This window comes from Engystomops pustulosus, chromosome 2 (genome assembly GCF_040894005.1).
Source record: "Engystomops pustulosus chromosome 2, aEngPut4.maternal, whole genome shotgun sequence".
Classification (NCBI taxonomy): domain Eukaryota; kingdom Metazoa; phylum Chordata; class Amphibia; order Anura; family Leptodactylidae; genus Engystomops; species Engystomops pustulosus.
In genome coordinates this window covers 161,376,242-161,395,561 of record NC_092412.1, presented here as the reverse complement: position 1 = coordinate 161,395,561, position 19,320 = coordinate 161,376,242, and the positions used below count along the sequence as shown (strand labels likewise).

General features: G+C 40.4%; 1 protein-coding gene across 2 annotated transcripts in view; it reads right to left on the bottom strand.

The window, feature by feature from the left end:
- Window positions 1-19,320, bottom strand: part of ITPR3 (inositol 1,4,5-trisphosphate receptor type 3) — a 253,384-nt gene that overhangs the window by 202,353 nt on the left and 31,711 nt on the right. For both annotated transcript variants that reach the window (XM_072137166.1, XM_072137167.1), the window contains exons 5-7: window positions 18,089-18,247; window positions 2,434-2,532; window positions 238-321 (exon numbers count right to left, since the gene is read on the bottom strand). In XM_072137166.1, the coding sequence (XP_071993267.1) occupies window positions 238-321; window positions 2,434-2,532; window positions 18,089-18,247 (342 nt within the window). The remainder of the gene's footprint in view (window positions 1-237; window positions 322-2,433; window positions 2,533-18,088; window positions 18,248-19,320) is intronic.

Below are 19,320 nucleotides of genomic sequence, written 5' to 3'. Positions count from 1 at the left end.
GGGATTAAAGCTGGAAAACTAGAGCCTTGAAGCACACCGGAGGTGCCTGATGCCCAAAAACCAATATGTGTCTCATTCACTTCATCATTAAATATTGATTTTTGGAATAAAAGAGCCTGGGGGCTCTGGGAGAATGTTCTTTTCTGAAAGATTCCCTTTAATTATTTGAGTACTTTATCCTATAGTTGAGAGGTGAGTAATAATAATAAAACATGAATTTGATTTTTTTGTTCTTACCCCTTTTAAGACATCCTCCATGTAGTCTTTGTATTGCATAAACAGATTGATCTTCCAGCTTGTGTTAGAATTTAAAGAATTCACCTAAAAAAAGAAAAATTCCAATCATATGGTTGTGCACACCATAGTCTTACCATTAAATGACAATAGGTTACACATCTCAAAACACTGCAGTAATGTATGGCACAGTTATGACCTTATGGCTTTGTCTCTACCCTCAATTATCCTAGATATCTAAAAAGTATTTAATCATGGTTGTCAATCAGGTACCTAAGATTTCTATCATATTACCAATTGTTTATTCAATCATCAATCTTCTTGTTTATACAACCCATATGCTACTTTGCATCTCTTTCCCTTTATATATAAAATCCTACATGTCCTTTTCAAATGGAATTGACAACTAGAATATGAAATTAACAAAATGATACAAAATGTAAATACCTTTATTCTTTGCAATACGTAACACAATCTAACTGATCTATCTACTGATTATCATGCACAATACAGTATTTAAAGGCACACCGTCATTGGACTTTACCCCACTAACCCCGCCCCCCCCCCCCCCTCGGGGTTTCTAGAATTCCCAACTATTGTGTGTAATCTAACACCTTACATAATTATTTATATAATTAGCTATAATCTAATAGCTTTAAGTGTATTTTGGGTTTCTAAATTGTTGAGGGATTTAAGTGGACCAGCGCTTATTTGTCGTCTTATTATGTGAATTAATAAGTAAAATATAGGTAATGGCAGAGTAAAGTCTGGGTGCTGGGCGCTAGGAGAGTAGAATGTAGCATAAAGCACCATCTTGCGTAGGTGAGAGGAGTTTTATGTGCTAAACGGTAGCTTTAAGATGTCTTTATGATCCCCTAATGTCTCTATAAATATTTTTTACAGGTGAGGGTGTAAGATTACACACAAAAGAGGGAATTCTAGAAAGAACATTTCATACTATAACCTGATGGGGGTGGGAATTACATCTTCGCCTCTAAAAAATATTTGCTCTAAAGTGTAAAAATGAGCACGAGAAAGTCGTATTTATATTTTGCCTGAGATGTGTCCAATTTAGAGGCTGCAGGGGAATTGTTACTTCAACTGTCTGTAGCTCTCTTTCTGTAGTTCATAGAAGCACAAGCCCCAAAATCTGAATGAGACCTAGTGAAACTAAAGCAGACATGTGATATATATTTAAATTTGAGGCTTACAATCCCAAATAATATTAACATTTTTATTTTAAAATACACTATATTACAATTAGACAAAAATAGCTAAAATGTAAACATAATTTTCTCAATTTTTTCACATAAAAATATATATGGGAACATTTAAAATATGTGTTGCATATGTGCTGCACCATATGCTGCAGTATCCAGGAAGACCAAAACCAGCGGGGTGTATTCTGTCAACCATCCAATAGTCATCCATCCATCATTTGCCAGCTCACTGCATTTTATACGGCTACGGTATGGAAACAGTGACATGCGTGCGCATACGGATGAACAATGTCACATATATATGGATTCATACAGCACAGAAATACAGGACAGGAGAAATCACTCATTTGTATGAAAGAGCCCTTGGGCTGTAAAATTCTATACAAAAATTTACGACTGCATTTTGGAAGCCAAAACAAGAAATAGATCTTAAACACAGAAGGTGTACAAATCTTTAAATATACTTTTTGTTTATGTTTCTCTTCTGGCTTTGGGTTACAAATACTGATGTAAAATACTGATGAGAAAACTTCTTTGTGAAAGTGGCCTTACAGTCACAAATAGGACAATATAGGTCATCTGTCATTATGACATTTATTATAGGTTGTGGTGGGGTGTAAAAAAAGTCAATTCATCTTTACATACATGCACATGAACCTGCACCTACATTTAAAACACAAGCATACTGCTGAATTAGCATAACTACAGAGTCACCCTTGATGCTCAGCAAACTCTATAATTTTTTCACTAAAATGGTTATGAAGCCAATTGAACAACAAATAGCTATCTTTAAAACTTGAACATCCCAGTACTTTCCTGCTACTGTTAATAAGCTAGACACAATTACAGACATAAATCTAAAAAGATAACTTAATAAATAACACAGTCAGACAGTAAGAAATTCCACACAAAACCATGTGTTATAATTGTTCACTTTCGAATGGATCTTTTGAATTGTAAATGTGTGTTTAAATCTTACCTCCTTGCAGCCTGGGTTGTCACTGAGTTCATAGTTACTGGCATGTAGAGGTTGCCCAGCATTCACGGGGTTAAGATTCACCTTATCACCCACAACCACCTGTAAGAGAGTTGTGTGTTTATTCAACTTTTAAAGAAGACTTTTCCCCAGATTTTACCCCTCAAACCAGTAATATCTGCTGATAAAGGGTTACAAATCACCTAAAATGATTTGCCACTGAGGCTCTTAACCTTAAAGAGTAACTGCTGTAAAACAACTGTGCCTATTATCTTTGTTACTTATTCAGCAGTTTCTCTGCTATCCCCCTCAGATCTCAGTGCTGCAATGGCTGCTTCCTAATTATGTGGTGATAAGCCCTATGAGTCCATACTTTGTTTACACTATGTTTCTTGTCAATTTCATGGGAGGGGAGGAGCTGCTGCTTCCTGCTCACAGGGGAGGAGGTCATGTGATTTAGCTCTCTGCACTGTCCAAGACAGTGAATGCAGCAGAGCCAAAGGTTAGAATGCAGATATCTCCTGAACATAATAGTGAAGTACAAGATATCCCAGTTCCCTATCAGCCCCTCCAGCCCAGTCTGTGATTCTACAGAACTTTCTCTTTCTCTCAGCCTGATGCTGCTCCCCCATCATGTCATTGGCAGTATTAGCTCTGTGCAGATAAGCTATTAACCCTTAGTGCTCACACATTACAGGCATAGACTTTTATTTATGTTTTTTACCAATTATTACATGTTCTCTGCTCCTGCATGTGATGAAAGCTGCCAGACTGGTCACCATATATATCCTATATGTGCATTGTTCAGTGGATTTACTTGTGGGAAACTAAATGGATTTAATCCTAAATTACTTTGAGAGAGAACATAAGGCATCATGGGATCTGTGAGCAAGCTAGCTGGCCGCAGCCTGAGGGCATGAACTGAGATTAGTCTCCGCCCACTTCACCACTAGTGAGAAAGATTTTTGTCAAACACTTTCAGAACAGAAAATGCCATAACTTTGGAAAGAAAAGGATGAGCAGCACATAGTAGACATCCATTTGTTTTCACATATAATAAATTGGTAAAATCACTATAGCTTTACAGTTCTGCTTTAACTATAGCCCTTTTTCTGATATGCAAATTACTAGACAAGAGTCAATTTCTGAAGAGTCACGTTTTCTTCAGGCTGCCAGTGAACCACGCCTCCTTCTTTTGATTGACAGCTCTGTGTCTCTACAAATCACAGCCTTACAGGAAGTCCTCTGCCTGTCCTTCCCAGAACAATGTTCCTCTCAATGCACGGTGAATTTAGCAGTGAGCACTGTGTAGGTAACTTTTTGGGGAACAATTTTACTGGTGGGAGGAGGCAGATTTAAACTAGGTCGTTGGCATTGCACTTTTCAACAAAGACACAGTGGGGTGAGTAAGGTTTATTGTGCCTGTGGTTGAAGACAAATTCCATTTAATAAGCTGACACACTATCTATATGTCTGACAATTAACTGTCACACTTTATCTCTGACTTGTCTGGTGAGAAGTTTGTGTAGAAATAATAATGCCGTTTCATTTACTAAAACTGTGGAAAGGATATTTTACTGTAGAAGAAGGCTAGTTTGTTCCAACAATCTTACTATTCTCATATCAAAACTTCAGCTTCATAATTCCTATGATGGAAGTCTCATACACTCCTGTGCCGTGGAAGATACATCAGGGGGCTTAAACCTCCTGATGTATCCGACGGATGGCGATGTTGCCGGACAAAACTATGCCAGGCCCAGCAACTCTACTGCCACCCCCGCACCTCCTTCACACCACTCTCTTGGTGAGAATGTGGCTTAAAGTGGAAAATAAACATAATTTCAGGGCTTGTGCTTAAAAAAACTTGTGTACCACTCCTGATAAATGATCCCAATATTAACCCCTTCCTGCCGAGGTCCTATTTCATTTTAGTGTTTCCATTTTTTACTCCACACCTTCAAAAATCTGTAACTTTTTATTTTTCCATGTAAAGAACTGTATGAGGGCTTGTTTTCTGCGTAACAAATTGCACTTGTGATGGTTTTTCATATTCCATGCCAAGTACTGGGAAGAGGAAAAAAATTCCAAATGCAGTGAAAATGGTGAAAAAACGCATTTGCACAGTATTCCTGTGCACTTGGTTTTACCACTTTCACAGTGTGCCCCAAATGACATGTCTACTTCATTCTTTGGGTGAGTGTGATCCTGGGGAAACCAAATTTGTATAGGGTTTAGAATGTTTTCATTCATTTACAAAAATTAAGACCTCCTGTACAAAAAGGGGAATGTACAGATACATTTGGGGTCAATTATCTTAAAAGACAGCTAAGGGGAGACCTCATTACAAGTTACAAATATTTGAAGGGGGGGGGGGTACTGGAAATGTTCCACAGATCTTTTTATCCCGAGGCCTGTGGCCAAAGTAAGGTGGTATCTTCTATGACTAGAGAATTGTTGCTTCCACCATCGCCTAGATGGGGATTCTTTACTGTAAGAGCAGTGAGACTGCAAGAGGAGGTTGTTATGGCGGAACTTGTTAAAGAAAGTCCCGAATGACTTTCTTGAAAGCAAAAACCTCAAAGGATATGGGATTTAACATTTAGTTAATATTTTTTCCTACAACAGCCAAAATGGCTTTGGCCTTGGAGGGTTTTTGGCCTTCCTCTATATCAACACTATATGGTTTACAGGTTGGACCTAATGGACTGATGACTTTCTGCAACATCATTTGCTAGGATTCTATAATTCATTAAATTATGACCACACAACAAGCAAAATGACAACACAGCTTTTGGTGATGAAATCAATTGTAATCTTCATTTTTCATCTGAGACTCTGCAGTCTGTCTGTGAGTTTGCAGTGTACTTTCAGCTGCTGGGTGAAGATTTTACAGGTGTGATTCATTGCTACACCTCTTGTAAGCGAGCTTGTGTCAATTTTACTAGCAAACCCTGAAAACTATCAGATTTAAAACCAGATTAGATACCATATAAGACATATTAGAAATGTTTCTTGATTTATGCAAAGTTTGTAAAAAAAGTTACTGGTCATTTCAGGTTAGGATGGAATTCATATATAAATGCTTGTCAGTTTACATTCTGCCAGTATCCAAGTTGTAAACATTTCTTAAAGTGTAACCGTCATTTAACCCCTTAAGGACGCAGCCTGTTTGCAGGTTAAGGCTCGCAACTTTTTTTGGAAATTTGACCAGTGTCTCTTCCTGTGGTAATAACTTTTCAACGCTTTAAGATATCTCTGTGATTTTGAGATTGTTTTCTCGTGAGACATTGTAGTTTATGTTAGTAGTGTCATTTCGGTGATCCGTTCCTTTTTTGGGGGGTAAAAATTCAAAAATTTAGGAAAAATTTGAAAAAAATGACTATTTTCAAAGTTTCAAATGTTATAATTTTTAGACAAAAAGTGATACCACAAATTTTTTTTTATAGAAACCTTTTGCCATTGGTCTTCTTTTTATATCCATAATTTGTTTTACGTTTCCATTTTTTTTATGGATGTGAGAAGGTTTGAAGTTTTAGTAGCAACTTCTCAGATTTTCTTGAAATTTGAAAAATGCGAACTTTTTGGTGATCAATTCAGTTTGGAAGTGCCGTATAAAGGCTTATGTACTATATACCCCCACAAGTAACACCATTTTATGAACCTAACATCTCAACCTATTCAAATCAGCATTTAAGAAGTCTGTTAACCCTTTAATTATTTTTCCGGAAGCATATGAAAATGGAGTGGAAATTTTGAAATTTCAATTTTTGATTTCAATCTTTCCAATTTAGCCCTAAAACGGATACATTCAGAAGGAATTTGAGGTAAATATATATTCCTAATTTCTTGCCCTGCTTCTTCCGAGTACGGCAATACCAGACATGTGGATGTCAGCTGCTGTTTCCCCGCACATCGATGTCCAGAACAGAGTTAGCGATACCGGGAATTTGGAAGGCCAATTTGGCTGCAAATATTTTGTGGTGCCACAGTGTAATTGAAGAGCCCCTGAAGTAAAAGTACAATAGAAAACCCCCCAAAATGTCACCATTTCGGAAACTAGACCCCTCAAAGAATTTATCGGTGGTTGTGGTGAGCATTTTAACCCCCGACACGCTGGTCAAAATTGAATGCAAAGTAAATGGTGCAGAGTAAAAATTGTGTTTTTATCTCAAAAATGTCATTTTAGTGCCTCATATACTGTGCCCAACTCATGCCACTTTAGACAAACACCCCAAAAATCATTCTGCGGGTTGTCCCGAGTACAGCAATACCACACATGTGCCAATAATTTACAGACTGGGCGCACAGAAGGGATGAGAACGGAAGGAGTGAAATTTTGATTTTCCAGCTCCGTTTTCACATGTTTGGATTTGGAGTGCCATGTCATGTTGGCAGGGCCCGTGAGGTGCCAGTGCAATAGAAACCCCCAATAAATGATACCATTACGGAAACTAGACCCCTCAAAGAATTTATCGGTGGTTGTGGTGAGCATTTTAACCCCCGACACGCTGGTCAAAATTAAATGCAAAGCAAATGGTGCAGAGTAAAAATTGCGTTTTTATCTCAAAAATGTCATTTTAGTGCCTCATATACTGTGCCCAACCCGTGCCACTTTAGACAAACACCCCAAAAATCATTCTGCAGGTTGTCCCGAGTACAGCAATACCACACATGTGCCAATAATTTACAGACTGGGCACACAGAAGGGATGAGAACGGAAGGAATGAAATTTTGATTTTCCAGCTCCGTTTTCACATGTTTGGATTTGGAGTGCCATGTCATGTTGGCAGGGCCCGTGAGGTGCCAGTGCAATAGAAACCCCCAATAAATGATACCATTACGGAAACTAGACCCCTCAAAGAATTTATCGGTGGTTGTGGTGAGCATTTTAACCCCCAACACGCTGGTCAAAATTAAATGCAAAGCAAATGGTGCAGAGTAAAAATTGCGTTTTTATCTCAAAAATGTCATTTTAGTGCCTCATATAATGTGCCCAACCCGTGCCACTTTAGACAAACACCCCAAAAATCATTCTGCAGGTTGTCCCGAGTACAGCAATACCACACATGTGCCAATAATTTACAGACTGGGCACACAGAAGGGATGAGAACGGAAGGAATGAAATTTTGATTTTCCAGCTCCGTTTTCACATGTTTGGATTTGGAGTGCCATGTCATGTTGGCAGGGCCCGTGAGGTGCCAGTGCAATAGAAACCCCCAATAAATGATACCATTACGGAAACTAGACCCCTCAAAGAATTTATCGGTGGTTGTGGTGAGCATTTTAACCCCCGACACGCTGGTCAAAATTAAATGCAAAGCAAATGGTGCAGAGTAAAAATTGCGTTTTTATCTCAAAAATGTCATTTTAGTGCCTCATATACTGTGCCCAACCCGTGCCACTTTAGACAAACACCCCAAAAATCATTCTGCAGGTTGTCCCGAGTACAGCAATACCACACATGTGCCAATAATTTACAGACTGGGCACACAGAAGGGATGAGAACGGAAGGAATGAAATTTTGATTTTCCAGCTCCGTTTTCACATGTTTGGATTTGGAGTGCCATGTCATGTTGGCAGGGCCCGTGAGGTGCCAGTGCAATAGAAACCCCCAATAAATGATACCATTACGGAAACTAGACCCCTCAAAGAATTTATCGGTGGTTGTGGTGAGCATTTTAACCCCCGACACGCTGGTCAAAATTAAATGCAAAGCAAATGGTGCAGAGTAAAAATTGCGTTTTTATCTCAAAAATGTCATTTTAGTGCCTCATATACTGTGCCCAACCCGTGCCACTTTAGACAAACACCCCAAAAATCATTCTGCAGGTTGTCCCGAGTACAGCAATACCACACATGTGCCAATAATTTACAGACTGGGCACACAGAAGGGATGAGAACGGAAGGAATGAAATTTTGATTTTCCAGCTCCGTTTTCACATGTTTGGATTTGGAGTGCCATGTCATGTTGGCAGGGCCCGTGAGGTGCCAGTGCAATAGAAACCCCCAATAAATGATACCATTACGGAAACTAGACCCCTCAAAGAATTTATCGGTGGTTGTGGTGAGCATTTTAACCCCCGACACGCTGGTCAAAATTAAATGCAAAGAAAATGGTGCAGAGTAAAAATTGCGTTTTTATCTCAAAAATGTCATTTTAGTGCCTCATATACTGTGCCCAACCCATGCCACTTTAGACAAACACCCCAAAAATCATTCTGCGGGTTGTCCTGAGTACAGCAATACCACACATGTGCCAATAATTTACAGACTGGGCACACAGAAGGGATGAAAACGGAAGGAGTGAAATTTTGATTTTCCAGCTCCGTTTTCACATGTTTGGATTTGGAGTGCCATGTCATGTTGGCAGGGCCCGTGAGGTGCCAGTGCAATAGAAACCCCCAATAAATGATACCATTACGGAAACTAGACCCCTCAAAGAATTTATCGGTGGTTGTGGTGAGCATTTTAACCCCCGACACGCTGGTCAAAATTGAATGCAAAGTAAATGGTGCAGAGTAAAAATTGCGTTTTTATCTCAAAAATGTCATTTTAGTGCCTCATATACTGTGCCCAACCCATGCCACTTCAGACAAACACCCCAAAAATCATTCTGCGGGTTGTCCCGAGTACGGCAATACCACACATGTGCCAATAATTTACAGGCTGGGCACACAGAAGGGATGAGAACGGAAGGAGTGAAATTTTGATTTTCCAGCTCCGTTTTCACACGTTTGGATTTGGAGTGCCATGTCATGTTGGCAGGGCCCGTGAGGTGCCAGTGCAATAGAAACCCCCAATAAATGATACCATTACGGAAACTAGACCCCTCAAAGAATTTATCGGTGGTTGTGGTGAGCATTTTAACCCCCGACACGCTGGTCAAAATTAAATGCAAAGTAAATGGTGCAGAGTAAAAATTGTGTTTTTATCTCAAAAAAGTCATTTTTGTGCCTCATATACTGTGCCCAACCCATGCCACTTTAGACAAACACCCCAAAAATCATTCTGGGGGTTGTCCTGAGTACGGCAATACCACACATGTGCCAATAATTTACAGGCTGGGCACACGGCAGGGGTCAGGAAGAAAGAAGCACAATTTAGGTTTTCAAGCTTCGTTTTCACTAGATTGGTAATGGGGGGTACCCCCGAGGTACCAGTACAATAGAAAGCCCAAGTAGTGAACCCATTTTGGAAAGGGCACCCCTCAAAGAATGTATGTAGGCTTGTATGAGTATTTTAACCCCTAAGGTGCTGGCTCAAATGTAATACAAAGTGAGTAGTGCAGAGAAACAGTTGTATTGCAATTTATCAAATATGCCATTGAAGTGACAAAAGTATTTTGCCCAACTCATGCCACTGGGGAAAAACACATCAAAAATCATTCTGCGGGTTACCCCGGTTAGGGCAATACCCCATAGGAGGCAATAATCTGTAGGATGGTGACACGGCAGGGCTCAAAAGGGAATAACTTGTTGGAGCACAGACATTGTACTTTTTTTTTTCTTTTTGGCATCATGAAAGATTTGTAGATGCCAATAGGGGCCAGTACAGTAGAAACCCCTAAGAACTGACCCTATTTTGGAAACTACACCCCTCCATGAATTAATCTAGGGGTATAGTTAGCATTTTAACCCCACAGGTGGACCCCTGAAAAAGTGCAAAATGGATAGTGCATAGTAAAAAATATCTATTATGTCATTTTGTGCCCAGCTGCTGCCATGGGAGACAAACACCCTAAAAATCATGATGCATGTTTTCCCGGGTAAAGCATACGGGACAGTAATCTAGAGGCTGGGCACATGGCAGGGCTTAGAAGGGAAGGTGCGGCATGATGTATAAGCTGTGCGTCAGGGTAACAACAGGGTACTCTAAAAATCCAGGGATGTATGATAAATTCGGAAGCAATCTTTCATACATAACCCTGGTTTTTCTGGGCATGTCTCACAGTGATGAATGGTGTCCTTCCGAATGCCATTTTTGGAGCACACCCTGCACCTCTTTTGTGACCTTCCCTTGCTGGCTGTTTGGGGAACTACTCCTGGAAAGTGCTGCCCTGGTACAATACGTGATGTGGCCTCACTTCCAGATGTGCTAGCACTCCCCCCTTCCTGGTCTCCAAAAAGAAAGTACTTTATTACCATCTCTTGAAATTCCAGGAAAGTTCCCCTCTGGCCGGCATATCGATGCAGCACATAAGCATTATACAATGCCATCTGCATGATGTGCACGGCCAGCTTCTTGTACCACACCCTCGACTTCCGCATGGCATTGTACGGCTGAAGCACCTGGTCAGACAAGTCCACCCCTCCCATGTATTTGTTATAATCTAAAATACAGTCTGGCTTGGGGGCTTCTGCACTGGCACCTCGTACTGGGACAGGGGTGGTGGTGTGCTCATGTATTGTGGTTAATACAAGGACCTCTCTCTTGTCCTTGTACTTAACACACAATACAGAGTCGCTGCATAGTGCCCTGCTTTCGTGCCTTTTAAGTTTTTGCCCAAGCAGCGACTTAGGGAGACCTCTCTGATTTCTGCGTACAGTGCCGCATGCCGCAGTATTTCTGGAAGTGAGGCACTTGAACAGGGTGGTGCTGGTGTAGAAATTGTCCAGGTAGAGGTGGTAGCCCTGGTCCAGCAGTGGGTGCACTAAATCCCACACTATCTTCCCTGTAACACCCAGGAAGGGGGGGCATTCTGGGGGCACTATAGAGGAGTCCTTCCCTTCATATACCCTGAACTTGTATGTGTACCCTGATGAACTTTCGCACAGCTTATACATTTTCACACCATATCTTGCCCTCTTATTGGGCAGGTACTGGCGGAATTGAAGTCTCCCTTTGAATTGTACTAGGGACTCGTCTATGCTTACATGTTTGGCGGGAGTATATGCCTGGGCAAACTTGGCACTAAAATGATCTAATATGGGCCTGACCTTAAATAACCGATCATAACTGGGGTCACCTCTGGGTGGGCACTGTGTGTTGTCAGTGTAGTGCAAAAACTTATGGATGGCTTCAAAGCGCATCCTGCTCATTGCCATGCGGAACATGGGGGTGTGGTACAGTATATCTGTGCTCCAGTAGTCCCTGATTGAAGGCTTCTTTACTATCCCCATAAGGAGTATTATGCCCCAATACTTGTACATCTCTGCTGCAGTGACAGGGGTCCACCTGTAGGGTTGTGCATAAAAGGACGTGGGGTTTTGGGCAATATGTTGTGCAGCGTAGAGATTTGTCTGAAATATAATAATATTTAGCAGCTCCTCATCAAAAAAAAACTTAAAAAAGTCTACAGCTCTGAGCCCTGTCGTGTCAAAGTTAATGCCAGGATGGCCCAAAAAGTCAGGGACCTGAGGGGTATAATTATCTGGGGCTACCCATGTGGGGTCAGTGGAAGCCCCAGACGCTTCTCCTGCAGAAGTCCCAGAAACTTCTCCTGCAGAAGTCCCAGGCACTTCTCCTGCAGAAGTCCCAGGCACTTCTCCTGCAGAAGTCCCAGGCACTTCTCCTGCAGAAGTCCCAGGCACTTCAATTGCAGAAGTCCCTGGAACCCTACGGCGCCTTCTTGGGGGTCCTTCCAGGTCACTGGAAGATGAGCAGGAGGATGATGATAGGTAAAAGGGACCATCATCCCCACTAGCTGACTCGGTGTCAGAGGCAAGCATGTTATATGCCTCCAACACGGTGTACGTCTTCTGAGACATTGCACACAAAAAAAAATAGAGAACAAGAAAAATTAGATAATGTGCACCAAACTACACGGATAAACCGTCTAGCAGGCACACAAAAAAAAAATATAATGCACACCAAACTACACGGACAAGCCGCACAGATGGCACACACAAAAAATAATGTGCACTAAACTACACGGACAAGCCGCACAGATAGCACACAAAAAAAAAAAGATAATGCGCACCAAACTACACGGACAAGCCGCACAGATGGCACACACAAAAAATAATGTGCACTAAACTACACGGACAAGCCGCACAGATAGCACACAAAAAAAAAAGATAATGCACACCAAACCACACGGACCAGCCGCACAGATGGCACACAAAAAATAATGCGCACTAAACTACACGGACAAGCCGCACAGATAGCACACAAAAAAAATAATGCGCACTAAACTACACGGACAAGCCGCACAGATAGCACACAAAAAAAATAATGCGCACTAAACTACACGGACAAGCCGCACAGATAGCACACAAAAAAAAAGGTAATGCACACCAAACTACACGGACAAGCCGCACAGATGGCACACACAAAAAATAATGCGCACTAAACTACACGGACAAGCCGCACAGATAGCACACAAAAAAAATAATGTGCACTAAACTACACGGACAAGCCGCACAGATAGCACACAAAAAAAAAGGTAATGCACACCAAACTACACGGACAAGCCGCACAGATGGCACACACAAAAAATAATGCGCACTAAACTACACGGACAAGCCGCACAGATAGCACACAAAAAAAATAATGCGCACTAAACTACACGGACAAGCCGCACAGATAGCACACAAAAAAAAAAAGATAATGCACACCAAGCCACACGGACCAGCCGCACAGATGGCACACACAAAAAGTAGCTATGTACGGGTACACCTACGGCGTTCTGGAAAAAAATATTACCAGGCACCGAAAAAAAACCTATGTGCACCGCGCAAAAAGGCGCTACAAATGCACCTAGCTTGCCCTAAGACAAACTAACTACCGCTAAGATTGCTAAAGATTCTGTGCAGCGCTATTCACACGGCGCACTGAAAAGTGCGTCCAGTGCAGAACAACGCTAACACAGCGCACTGAAAAGTGCGTTTGGGTTCAGAAGGGACAGACAGGGAAAAACGGAAGACACGTGGGATCACACAAGGCGATCACACAGGGAACACACAGGACACAGGAAAAAACAGATAGGATGGGAATTTGTAGGGAACAATAGGGATCAGATAAGGATCAGAACACTATTTATAGTGTAAAAGTGTATTTTGGTGCACACAGTAACGCTCTCTCCTCTCTCCAGCGATACCAAACCAAAATGGTGCCGCTGGAGGAAGAGGAAAGTGCTAAAAGCACGTTTTTTAGCCTAAAATCGCTGTAATTGGCCAGTCAGGTTTGACTGGCCAATCACGGCGATCGGCGGGCGGGACCAATTTGATTGGTCGGGTGACGGAGACAGGAACTCCTCCTGCCTCTGTCACCCAAATTTCAGCCCGATGTCACCACGTCTCGCGACGTGGTGACAATTCTAAAATAGTATGCGCTCGCGCAGTAGCTGTACTGCGCTGAGCGCCAATAGTGGGAAGCTGCGCAGTACAGCTACGGCGCGGAGCGCTAAGGGGTTAAAAATGCTTTTGATATGTTGTAGGGCATGCAATTTTAAGCCATTTTGCAATTGGATTAGTTACCAGAATCTTGCTACTTTCACTGCTATTCAGCAGCCTTTCCACTGTTATCAGTGTGATGCCTCAAATGGCTGTCGCTAGGCACTTCCCATCCTCACTAGGTTGGATACCAGCGAGAATGTACATTTGAGACATCCTCCCTCCTCTATCTCTGCTTTCAGCTGTTTCTACTCATGGTTTCTGCCGAAGCCCATGTGCTGCTAGGATCCCTAACTAATGTTGTAACAATATTTCACTGTACACTCCATGTCTCTCCCTATCTAATGTACACCCTCAGCTTTACCTACACTTGTATACAAATAAAATACACAGTCTCCCATCTCCCCTTACCTCACGACAGCAGGAAATGGCAGACAGGAGAGAGAGAGCAGTGATACAGTGTGCCTAAACAAGTCTTCAATCTGTGTGCTGCAGTTTTATTAGATAGATATACATATACAGACAGACAGATTGATAGATAATTGAGAAAATAGAAGGTTTGATAGATGGAGGGGAGGGGTGGAACATTTTGTTATTACACTCTTCTCTAGTTACATCAAGAAACAAACATTATCCTGTACATCGCCGCCGGCAAAGCAGCCGGCAGCTTCAAAAAGGTGGCGACGCATGACACGATGCTATCTCGTTTTAACCCATTGATTACAATGTGCGATTCGCACTTTGTAATGAATGAGGACAAAAAAATCCCCATATACTGCCATACTGTAGTATGGCAGTGTATGGTGGGATCAATCAAAGAACCTAGTAATGTACCCTAGGGGCTCTGAAAAATAGTAAAAATAAAAAGCTTAAAAAAAACCCTAAAAATTCAACCCCTTTCCCTAGAAGTCATAGAAATATAAACAGTAAAAATCATAAACACATTAGGTATTGCCATGTCCGAAAATGCCCAATCTATGAAAATATAATAAAGGTTTTTCACTGCGCTTAACCATGTAACGGAAAATAGTGCCTGAAGTCAAAAACGGCATCAGAAGATCGTGCAGTCCTAAAAATAGAAGCATTGAAAACGCCATCAAAAGTCGCAAAAAATGACATCACCACACACAGCTCCGTACACTGCAGTATGAAAAAGTTATTAGCGCTAGAAGATGCCAAAATCCCCCCCAAATTTTTTGTACAGGAGGTTTTAATTCTTGTATAATGAAAACATTATAAAACCTGTACAAATTTGTTATACCATTGATCACACCGACCCAAAGAATGAAGTAGACATGTCGTTGCAGGTGCACAGTGAAAGCCGTAAAGTCAAAGCCCACGAGAAAATAGCTCAAATGCGTTTTTTCACCAATTTCACTGCATTTGGAATTTTTTTCCTGCTTCGCAGTACATGACATGGAATGATAAATACCATCACTATGAAGTGGAATTGGTTACGCAGAGCTCTTTAAGTGTAAAAAAAAAAAAAAAAAAGGTATAGATTTTTGATGGTGGGAAGTGAAAAATCAAAAAAGGGCCAGGTCTTCACAGGATTAAAACAAATCCATTCAAAAAGTCAACATACACTTTCCAATGGTTAAGCAACTAAATATACATTATAAATGGATCACAGTAGACCTGCATAGAAGTATAGAAGTATAGAAGGTATAGTCCTCAGAACAAGTCAATGTATTTGCTTAAAAACAAGTATTGCACATTACAAGGAGGAATAACAGAGGACAGGGGACACATACACAAGTATATACAGACCAAGAGTGGACACCACCTAACACGTAGTTCTCTATGCTTCATCAGGGTTATGTGTGTACAGTCATGGCCAAAAGTTTTGAGAATGATACAAATGTTCATTTTTACAAAGTCTACCGCCTCAGGTTTTATGATGGCAATTTGCATATACTCCAGAATGTTATAAAGAGTGATAAGCTTAACAGCAATTAATTGCAAAGTCAATATTTGCCTAGAAAATGAACTTTTTCACCCAAAACACATTTCAACTTCATTCCAGGCCTGCCTTAAAAGGAGTAGCTAACATCGTTTCAGTGATTGCTCCATTAACACAGGTGTGAGTGATGATGAGGACAGGGCTGGAAATCAATCTGTCATGATTAAGTAAGAATCACACCACTGGACACTTTAAAAGGAGGCTGGTGCTTGGCATCATTGTTTCTCTTCTGTTAACCATGGTTATCTCTAAAGAAACGCGTGCAGTCATCATTGCACTACACAAAACTGGCCTAACAGGGAAGAGTATCACAGCTAGAAAGATTGCACCTCAGTCAACAATCTATCGCATCATCAAGGAATTCAAGGAGAAAGCTTCCATTGTTGCCAAAAATGCTCCAGGGCGCCCAAGAAGGACAAGCAAGCGCTAGGACAGTCTCTTAAAAGTGTTTCAGCTTCGGGATCGGGCTACCAGCAGTGCAGAACTTGCTCAGAAATGGCAGCAGGCAGGTGTGAGTGCAACTGCACGGACTGTGAGGTGAAGACTCTTGGAGCAAGGCCTGGTGTCAAGGAGGGCAGCAAAGAAGCCACTTCTCTCCAGGAAAAACATCAGGGACAGACTGATATTCTGCAAAAGGTACAGGGAGTGGACTGATGAGGACTGGGGTAAAATCATTTTCTCTGATCAATCCCCTTTCCAATGTCCTCCAATAGAAACTTCTCCCAACCGTCCAAGAGCAGTTTGATCAACAATGCCTTTTCCAGCATGATGGAGCACCTTGCCAAAAAGCAAAGTCAGTCAGGATTTGGTCCAGAAGTTGATTGAGAGCTGCCAGGGGGAATTGCACAGGTCCTGAAGAAGAAGGGTCAACACTGCAAATATTGACTTGCTGCATTAACTCATTCTAACTGTCAATAAAAGCTTTTGTTACTCATAATATGATTGCACTTGTATTTCTATATGTGATAAAAACACACATAAAAACCAGAGGGCAACAGATCATGTGAAAATATAATATTTGTGTCATTCTCAAAACTTATGGCCATGACTGTATGTAGACTTGTGTATGTGTCCATTGACCTCTGTTATTCCTCTGGGTAATGTTCAATACTTTGTTCAATACTGTTTAATTCCTTGACTGTTCCTTATACACCTCTACTTTGATCTATTTATGAAGTATATTTAGTTGTTTGACCATCGTTGGACTTTTTCTGTGTATGTTTTTTTTTTTTTAATTAATTTATTTGAATTGATCTAATAAAGTGTTATTTTATACTTTCTATATTTTGTTTTTGTTTCCTTTTTTGTGGTTATGTTTTCTGGTTCTTTGATTTTGGGAACAAAACTATTAAATCTATTTAATCTAGTGGGGGCCCCCTATGAACCCCTTAACAACCTGGCCTTTTTTTAGTTTTTTCATTTCTATTTGTCACTCCCCACCTTCAAAAATCTATAACTCTATAACTTGTTTTCTGCGTAACAAATAGTGACAGTATTTTCTGTGCACTTCATGGTTATGGTATTTATTATTCCATGCCGTGTACTGGGAAGCAGGAAAAAAATTCCAAATGCAGTAAAAATGGTGAAAAAACTGATCCATTTTCTTGTAGGCTTAGATTTTACAGCTTTCACTGTGCGCCCCAAATGACATGTCTACTTTATTCTTTGGGTCGTACGATTATGGGGATACCAAATTTGTATAGGTTTTATAATGTTTTCATACATTTACAAAATTTATAAGCTCCTGTACAAATTTTATTTTGTTTTGTCATCTTCTGGTGCCAATAACTTTTTCATACTTTGGTTTATGGAGCTGTGGGTGGTGTAATTTTTTGCAACTTTTGATGAAATTTTCATTGCTATGATTTTTAGGACTGTACTACCTTTTTATCACTTTTTATTGATTTTTTTTATTTTTTTTTTAAATGGCAAAAAAGTTTTGAGCGCTATTTTCTGTTACGGGTTTGAATGCAGTCCAAAAAACATTAATATATTTTGATAGATCGGGCATTTTCGGAAGCGGCAATATCTAATGTGTTTATGATTTGTACTGTTTATTTATATCTATATCAGTTCTAGGGAAAGGGGGGTGATTTGAATTTAAATTTTTTTTTTATTATAGTTTTTTTTTTTTTACTATTTTTCAGACTCCCTGGGCTACTTTAACCCTAGGTTGTCTGATTAATCCTATCATATACTGATATACTACAGTATGGCAGTATATGGTGATTTTCCTCGTCATTCATTACAATGTGCTGCACATTTTCACTTATGTATATTATTGAGGAATGATTCCCAGGGACACCTGGAACAGAATGATGATTACCCTTTTATCCCTTGTATATTAAAGGAATTTCCTTACATTGTCTCCATTGCTGCGCAGTTTCCAAAAGGGTTGGATGAAAAGCCAGGACCCCTCATTTCCATTTGCATCTAATGTAACACGCATGGCATTCTTTTCCAGCAGTGCAGGAAGGCGTTTATTCACAGTAAGGTACTTGTTACTCTTCATATGAAGCAGCTATAACAAAGCACATTTTGTAAGCATGACTGCACAGTAACACAAAATACAATTAATATAAGGGTATCTTAGGTTTACATGCCATGGCTAGGAAAGACTTGAGTTGTGGTTGGGATGTGAAGTGTTCTTGAGTTTTCAAATTACAAAGCACTATAAGTAAGTCCACACAGGTTGAATTTATTATGGATTTTCCCTGTGGTTTCGCAGAAATACAGTAGTGTTTTCAGGCATCCAAAATGCACATTCTAGTTCAGACTATTTTCAGATTTTCAATGTGGGTGTTAGCACAAAGTTTCAACAAAATCCACAGTAAAGAGTCCTATCAAAGAAATGTTCTAGTCTTCAGGTTATAGTGTTTTTGCTATGTGCCTGCGCACACACTCTTATCTGCGAACGTTCACCATTGAATGCCTGAAGTCCTGCTCATTTAAGTACATAATGTGAAATATCTCCAAATTAAAGTTAAAAGTGAAACAGTTTCTTTGTATAAAGCACTTGTGTTAAATACAAACGAGCAAATATTAGACAAAAAATAAAGTGAAGGAAAAATAGAAAAACCTATAGCTTGCTTTGATACTGGTATTGACGCCTTTACATTAAATTTTGACTCGCCAAAGGTAATTCACAAATGAGAATCACCTATAAGAACATCAACAAAGACCTAGGTATCCCAGTTTCAACAGTGTACAATGTTACTAAGAGGTTTGCCAAACTTGGAACCATTAAGAACCGCACTGGACTTGGGGAAATGAGGATAATTGACAAGGTTTAGAAAAAACACCACATCAAACATCCAAAGATCTGAAGGCACACCTGGAACTGTCATGGTTTCAACAAGTACCGTAAGCTATACACTAAACCAAACAAAGTTTTATAAACAAAGGTCAAATTAGAAACCATTGCTGTAGAAAAGACATAAAAATGGCCTTGACAATCCTTCTGCAAAAGGATTTTCTGTAGGCAGATAAAGCAAAAACAGACCTTCTGGAAATGCCAAGCAAGTTTGTTTACAGACGGCACAATGAAGCTTGTAAGGAAAAGAACACCCTACCAACAGATAAGCATTGTGGAGG